General features: G+C 50.3%; 1 protein-coding gene across 1 annotated transcript in view; it reads left to right on the top strand.

Annotated features, from left to right (window-relative positions):
• Positions 1-3,250: 3,250 nt before the first annotated feature.
• The window catches only part of VWA1 (von Willebrand factor A domain containing 1), a 29,400-nt gene continuing 24,297 nt past the window's right edge, over positions 3,251-8,353 (top strand). Inside the window, exon 1 of the mRNA XM_050931479.1 lies at positions 3,251-3,342. Within this exon, the coding sequence (XP_050787436.1) occupies positions 3,270-3,342 (73 nt within the window). The 5' untranslated portion in view covers positions 3,251-3,269. The remainder of the gene's footprint in view (positions 3,343-8,353) is intronic.

Raw genomic sequence — 8,353 nt, 5'->3', positions numbered from 1 at the left:
TTTGGTAGGGCCCCACTACTACTAATAAAAATGAATGCAAAGAACTTTCCAGGGTACAGTTTCAATCCTGCCATTGGACTTCTCATGTACCCAAGATTATACATGTGTATGTGGCTGCGGGATTGGGCCTGATGAAATAGGAGTTGCTTCATGCGGCACTGAAATGTATCTGTCTCTGGGGTGGAGCAGCTTTTAACAGCACGCAGTTCCACTACATTAAAAAGAGTCCTTTTCTACATTGCTAGATCTTCCTGAATGGGTTTGCAATTTCAGTGTAAGAGAGTAAAGAGCCGGAGTTAAAACCTGATAGTAACTGGGACATGAATAAAACAGGATTATCAATGTTCTCAAAGCTAAGACTAACCCTCCAGGTCTCGTTTGTTCCATATTCAGAGACCTACAATCCAATTCAGATGTAATGAAAAATGGACTCACTCTGGATTTACACCAGAGTAACTCAGAGCAGAATGTGGCCCTAATTCCTGAAGTGCTAGTGGAGTTACTCTGGATCTGCACTGGTTTTAGTGAGATCAGAATCTGGCCTCTGCAGCAGGGTTTTAAAATAAAGCAAAATGATGTAAGATCTAATAATTTTCCAGTCTGCTTTTTCCTGCTTCCCTAGAGCAGGGCTCCTGGGAGGATACAGGCTGAAACCTTTGCAGGCTGGGGTGGTGCAGGGCCGAGTGTCACTGCACTATCATTTTGCCTCAAAAGGAAATGACTCCAGAATGAAGACCAGCTCCATGGGCAGTCTTGCTTGGGGAGCAAGTGATGGAAGGAAATGATCCCCCTCCTTGAACTCAGGGCTGGCTCTGATCCTGTGTGGATGAGTGCTGGGAACCACAGTGCTGGAAATGGAGTGACCAAACTGATAAACCCAGGGCCAGTCCTAGCACATACCTGCTCAGAGGCCTCCAGCACCCGCTGGCTTGCATAGACTCTGCCCTGGCTACCTTGAACAATCACCTTAGGTACCAAACCCCATTGATTTCTCTGAGTGAGAAAAACCCTCAAATTTCCCCAGCCCCCCTGTAGTGACAAGCTTCCCCACCCGAAACTGTGCGACAGACTGATGGGCTCCTTGTCAGACGTGCTGAGCACCGTCAGCTCCCACTGGCTTCCATGGGAGTTATAGGCTCTTGCTGTCCTGGGTTAGCTCTACACCATGCTGATGGAGTCAATGGAAAGACTGACACTGACTTCACAGGGTATTGGCTAAGGCCCACGATTTCTAACCTGGGAATCAGCCCTTCAGCCTTTATCCAAACATCCCTGCCCATGTCGGCCAGGGAAACCAGCTAGCAGCAACCACGTTTGGCCAGGATTCCCCCCAGCAGGGTTCAGCTGCCACCCCCAGGGGCAGGACCTTACAAATTCCAGATGGTTGGAGCGAGAGCAGCTGTTTTGGAGCCTTCCCATTCACCAGGCTCTGGGATAATGATTATTCCTGCCCGTGTGAATCAATCAGGGCGTGAGACTGACTCATTCATATCGTGTTACCGGATGGACGAGTGACAGAGCATCAGACAGCCTGGATACAAAACTCTCCCACTCTGCAGTTTGGTACCAAGCTCGTTCTTTCGTAGCATTGCAATGGCATGCCCAGGGTGGGGTCACATTTGCCCCACAAAGCCCAGAAGTTAAAACCAGCTGCTTGACGCCACATGTCTCCTCACTGGCCCTAATTTGCTAGAGCCCTCCTACCTTTCCATTTCACTGGGATATTTGCATCCAAATTTCTTCCCACCCTGCACAGCTTGTAACTGTTGTTCCTGAGATTCCCCAGAGGGGAGACACAAAATCAGTTTGGGAGAAACCTTGCTCACAACTTTCAGAAATCCTCCCCCCGCCCCCAGCTTTGAAAGTTTCCTCTTCTGCTATTTTTTGTCCTCTGTCATTCCAGTTACTCCCCTTATAAAATGGAAGGACAATAGACTGCTCTTTAGCGATCAAGTGTGATTTTCCACTTTTTCCTCCATTAGTAACTTTTTTTGGCTCAGGTCTGCAGTAGCAGATGCCATGCGCTTTTCACCCTCTGAGCCGGGGGAATTTTATTTTAATGAGCACTCCAATCTCTTTGCATCCCAAGCGTTACATTTTGATTGCATTGAAAAATGTGTCATCCCGTTGCAAAAGGACAAACCACAGGAGAGGCATGGAGTGGTTCTCACTATTATTGTGGTCCAGTGGCACCGAGGGCTGCACATGAGGTCAGGGTCCCACTGTGCCTGGTTCCGCACATAGACGTAATGAGAGAAAGTCCCTCCCCCAAAGAGATTATAGTCTAACTAGACAAGATGGATACAAAGGAATATAGATGATGTGACTTGCCCAAGGTCACAAAGGGAATCTGTGGAAGAGTCAGAAATTCAACCCAGATCTCCTGAGTCCCATCCCAGTGCTGGGGACCAAAATTCTTCTTCCTTCCAGTAGGACAAAATGAGGCTGCATATATTAGGCTCTGCAGTCACTGCTGTGGAGCCAACCTGAGATCTTTGGTTCATATCCCTTGCTACATGAGTTAAAGGAGAAACCCTCCAGCAAAGTATTTAAACTCCTGCTTAACTTTAAACAGGTACCCACATGCATTGCTGGGTGGAGGCTCAGCCGTGCCTATGTAGCAGCTGTCACCTGGACCAGCCACAATGGGCAGCACAGCCTGGTGCACCGCCCACCTGGCTGCCACCCTCCACCCCAGAGGTGGCTGCTTTTCCACTGCACTTGGGCATGCCAGGTCGAGGGATGGTTCCTGGGCACAGCTGGGAAGTGAGCCTGGGAGTGCTGGGCCTTGGGCTCCTGCTCAGTTTAGGGGCAGACCAGAGTAGCACTAAGACCTGGTGGAATCCTCGTCGTGCAGCTACCCAGTATCACCGGTGAGCGTGTGCACGGGGAGGGGGCATTTCCCCTTCTCCCTCCGGGCCAGGTCACGGGAGAGGGGCGCCCAGTCTCGGCTTTTCTTCAGTGCAGCTGGGCTGGAGCCCCGGGCTGTGAAATCAGCCCAGCTCCAGTGGGGATTTAACGCAGCGGCTGGGGTGTTGCATGGGCTGCTCCTCCAGCCACTCCTGTCGGGGGGAGGATTTATGACTTGGGAAGGGAGGGGACGTGTCTTCCCGAGCCAGAGTCCGCAAGAGCGCAGCAAAAACTCTCCGGACCGCGGGCTCTGATCTCCCGGCGCCAGCGGCCAGGCTCGGGGGGCTGCGGGACCCTGCCCCGGAATATGACTGCGCTCCAGCCGCTCATCTGCCTTTGGGACCGCAGGTAGTTTTGCCATGTTCGCCAGGACGGCGCTTCAGCTCGCTCTGTGGCTGCAAGTGGCGCTGGAGCAGAGCCTGCCTCGGAAAGGTGAGTGCCTGGAAATGCGGGGCTTAGGCAGGGCTGCTGACCCTGCAAACGCCATCCGGGCGTTATGCAGTCGAGTTATTAAAGGGGGCAGGGGGGAGTGAACCCCCTGAAACCGCCCCGGCAGGGAGCAAACTTGGCTCTGGTGTTGTTCATTGCAGCAAACAACGTGCGATGGCAGATCTCAGGCGGGTCCGAAGGAAAGAGGTGCCTGGTTCTTTATTGCAGAAATCTTAAATTTAAAAAGGAACTGCCGGTGCTACAGCTGCGCCTGCTAATGATTGAGGTTTCACAACTATATACCCTCCTCTCCCACCTTTTAAATATTTTCCCTCTGCCCATGTGTTGTGGGAGAGACCCAGTGCAAACGGGGAAACGGGCAGTGAAACCGACAACACGTTAGCTGCTGTCACAAGCACAAAGTAAACAACGTGGAAAATCAGGGGGTGGGTGGGATGTCTAGAGTAACTTGTCACTTGAGACAGTAACGAATAAAAAAAGTTTTCAGACAACAGAGTGGGGTTTAAGTCTGCAGCGTCTGGTTAATTCTTCATTTGTTTATAGGTGGAACAAATTCTAGGCTTTGAAAGTTAGAGTAACAGTAGCTGCAGGTGGATTTCCCGGGGGTGGTAGGAAAGCATCCACACCTGTGGCATGGAGGGCTGTGTGAAGGAGATGGACAATCTGGAGAACAGATTCTCAGCCTCTCCTGCTGGGGGATTGAAGGAGAGCTGAGTAGGCAACAGTTTTCCCGTCCTGGGGAAAAGTTCTTGAATCCAAAAAGTTCCCGTCCCAAATCAGAACAAAAGATGAAACTTGTGAACGTCTTTGCAAACCGACAATCTGGAAAATAAACAGTTTGGCTCCATCCACACATTTCATGGTGATGGTTGTGAAATGTTTTTTCTGAGACTCTTTTATGTATGTATGTGTTTAATAGATACATATTACAAGAACTAGCTTATTTCGCGAAAAAAGGCATTTTGAGCCCACATGATTGAGATGTTTTTCTTTAAATGAAAAATGTTAGTGTTGAAACTTTTTGAAATGTTTTTAAAATGAGAGATTTGTCAGGACCGACCCTTGCCCACAAACGTGTTACAATTTCGAGGAATTGGCAACTTGTGACCCCCCTCCCCCTCAAAAAAGCGACGTCTAAAAATTCCTGACCAGCTCTAGTTAGAAGCCTTCAGGGGCAGATTCTGCTACCTTTACTCAAGCTAAGCAGGACCTTGCTGCTGGCTGCAGTGGGACTCCTGGCAGAGGAAAGCACTGCTCAGTGGAAGAGGGCTGGAATCTGGCCCAAGTGACTTCATTTACCAAGCTAGATTCCTATGCCCAGGCAGGCATTATTGCTCCTGGTGCTGGGCCAGGACTTGCTGATGCCTACACAAGCAGAAATGATTATTTTTATTCATTTAACCAGCCCTGATAACGTACATGGCACTTGTCTAGCCTGGCCTAAGAGAGAGACCTTGCTTTGAAGAGGAAATTTAAAACAGGGCAAGCCTAGCATTATAAAACGGATGTGGCTGACACAAGAAGCAAAGTTATACAAGTTGCAATCTCGGTTTCTTTGCTTTAGTTTTACAACTCTGCGACGAAATGCAACTGCTGGTCTGAGATTATTTTCCAAAATCCAACTGCTTCACTCTTCAGTGTTTTATGGCTCCCAGCAGAGGTGCCTCTAAAGTTTTGTACAAAGTGCTCTGGAGAAAACCATCTAGTTGTGTGTCGGATGGGCTGTCCTGCGTGGCTTAGTTTGATTTACCAGCATGGGGTGGGGTGGGCTGGATTGGCAGGCAGAAAGTCAGTCCCCCACACATCCCTGGCTGTTCCTGGTGCTCACACTTAACACTCTTGTGGCTTCACGGTTAATTGCAGCGAAACAGTGCAGGGATGTTACTGGGTGGCCAGTGGCATTTCTGAGCTCCCAGGAATGACCGGTCAGTGCATTAATTCAATAGCCATCCTTATCGGAGAGCTGCCTCTAAGACAGTGGGATGCATGACCTGCAGCATGCTTAGGACCAGATTCTTATGTCAGCCCCACCCACCTGGTGCCAATCTAGAGTTCCACCCCTCATTATTCTGGGTTTACATGGGTGTAATTGAGATCAGTATTAGCTGGTCATTCTAGATTTACACCAGCAGAAATCAAAATCCAGCCCATAGAAAGGAGAACATTTACAGCCCAATTCATCACTGCCCTATACCCTGTGCCTTCATTTACTCCCATGCAAAACCCTTGTGGAGCAGCAGGGGTTGCATTTTGCAGCTGCACTGTGTGATTGACACCAGCACAATGTTTGGTTGAGCCGGGCCTTTGGGATGGACAGATTGCTGTCTATCTTCCGGCAGGTATGCTGCCCTGAAAATACAGATCTGTTGGTGAGTGTGAAGACAGGAAACAGCAGGTGAAGGCAGGTTGAACCTGGGGTTTAGCGGCAATTTTAGCACAAACTCCTGGAGGAGAGTAGCTAATTGAAAACCATGAGGTTGAGAGCTGCTGCTGCCGCCAGCCCTGCTCGCTTCACCCTCTGTGTTGTGGTGGGAGCATGTAAGATTATTGCCTAGACACAGCGAAGTGGGGCTTCTTCTTTGGAAAGAGACCTGGCCATCTTACGCGGCTAGCTCTGGGGGCATGCGAGGGCAGTACTGGAGATGTGAGGTGTATAGTGGATGCCGTTTAACCCCCGAAGTCTGAGTGCTGGGCACTGCACAGGGGATGAGAAGGGGAATGGAGGTCACCAGCCCAACCTATGCAGCAGCTAGCCCAGGAGGCCACTGTCCTTCCATGCACACTTTGGACAGTGTCCCACCTGCTCATTCAGCCTAAGCAAAGAACTGCGCAGTGCAGAGAAACCCCAGTCAGGCAGGGTGCACTTAGGTCACATTGTCAAGCTCTTCTCCACTTCCACGAGGGCTAGAAACATATTTATTTATTAGTGGAAGCTGAGATTCTCTCCTAATCACAGAACTCCGGGAGCTGGGGCTTTATGCAAAGCACCAAGTATCACAAGACAACCATGAGATGTGGCAACACTGCTGTAGCCTTAAGTAGCTTGGCTGAAACCTGAAGAGCTATTTCTCAATCTGTAGCTTATATTTGGTGCACACTGACTGCCCCTGGCTTACCCTGCAGAACAGCTTTGGTCTCTTGGTTGTGTGAGCATCCCTCGTTTGGAGAGATCTGTTTTATCCCCTACGCCCTCCATCTCCCAAGCAGTGTGGTCCCTTTCGTTTGTAGTACAGCCTCTCCTGTCTCTAATCTGCCTGGCACTCCAGAGTAACATCCCCAGGGTTGGGTTGATGGTAAAGATCCCCTCTTGGGAGATTGATGCTTTTGCCCTAGGGCGAGTCCATCTCCTCCCATCTGTTTGGACGGGGGCAGCACTGAGAACAGAGCCTGCTTTCTTCAGCAACCAAACTCCAGATCTGTTTCTGAGGGTGCTGGGTTTTTCCCCTTAGGGCAAAACAGTTGAGGGTGGAGGGAGTGGCAGGGCTGGAGGTTTTAAGGCACAATTAAGAGACTGGTGACTGATGTCTCTTGGCTCCTGAGTTTGCGCCGTTCTTCCTACCAGTTCTGAGTCCCATATAAATCAAGCAGCACACCGTGCATAGGGTGACACCGCTGCAAGGGAGGGGAGTCTGGGCCAGCATCATCCTCTGGTATCTCAATTCAGGTAGGAGGAAAGCTTTGGCCAGCTATGTTCTCCCAGCTAAAGCCAAGCAACTCGATGGTCCCGTGACAGCTTTGTGATCTCCACACTGATTGCTGCCAGTTGCAGAGCCCGCACCTCGCTTGGCTGGCATGCACGTTACAATACAAAAAGGTCTGCGAGTGGGAGAGCGGGGCTGCGTGGCTCTGCCTTTTGTTTCCAAAGACCTGGGTTCCAGGCCAGCCTGGGGTCACCAGTGACATGAGTTTCCCACAGTTAGTCCCCAGGTGAGGCGATTTTTGTGCCTCAGAATAAGGGGTAAGAGGTGCATCGGCCGAGCTGCTGCAGGCGCTCAGCAGTGGTAGAGCAGACAGTGCTGCAGAGCTCTGAGCCCAGTAGGGGAACAGGGTCTCCTGTCCCAAGGCTGGAGCTAGTTCCACAAAGCATGTTTTAAGGAAGTCTCTTTACCAGTTGCCAAGAGACCTGAGATGGGTTTAATAAAGCAACCCAACCCCACCCGCCCTAGCTAGGCCTGTGTATGTTTGTCGCTGGCCTGGGCTGGGTCAATGATGCTGAGGCAGGTTCCTTGTCTTAAAGATCCCGCTGGAGGTGAGAAATCTCAGTTTTCCAACTAAGCTTTGAGGATTAATCACATTTCAGTGTTGCTTGGAGCAGGGGCTGATTGCAAAGCGCCACAGGATTAACCAGCGGTTTTAACTGCTCGGGGTCCCCTTCCACCTCTGACAAAATGTGGAGGATGAAGGGGAGGGAAGAACTGGTACAATTACAAGGACTTTAAAAAACGAAAATACAAAGGGGAGAGCCTTGTAGTGTGTTGTGCTCCTGTCCCATGCTTTGCCATCCAGCTCTAGTGCTCCTGTCCCATGCTTTGCCATCCAGCTCTAGTGCCAACTGTGAAGAGAGAGATTCTGGGGGGGGGGAGCAATTTATTTATATTTGATTGGGGTTAAGTGTCGGGGACGCTGACCCTGAGATAGCTGTAGTTATTGTTTGTTTGTTTTTTTATAAAGGAGCAAACCTGCATATCTCAGCCCTAGAGGGGAGGGAATCAGCCTTTCTGCGGTACCCATAAATAGCTGCAAAATATACGCCTGCCTCCTTGCACAGGTTCTCCAACCAATCAAATCTAACCACCTTCCGGGAAGTTCTGTCTGGAAGATGTGGTACTTCCTGGAGTGCCAGACAATCAACACGCCCATTTCCAGCGCAGCATGATGGCTCTATCTAGCCTTTCAGTGGGTGGTGGCATCATCTGAGGTCTGGCAGGATGCTGGTTCACATCCCTCCTTTGATAGTTTCCTCTTGGAAGTGGCTGCGCTGTGGGTTTTTTTG

This window comes from Gopherus flavomarginatus, chromosome 21 (genome assembly GCF_025201925.1).
Source record: "Gopherus flavomarginatus isolate rGopFla2 chromosome 21, rGopFla2.mat.asm, whole genome shotgun sequence".
Lineage (NCBI taxonomy): Eukaryota > Metazoa > Chordata > Testudines > Testudinidae > Gopherus > Gopherus flavomarginatus.
The sequence above is the reverse complement of the archived record's forward strand: the minus strand, read 5'-3'. Positions and strand labels throughout refer to the sequence as shown.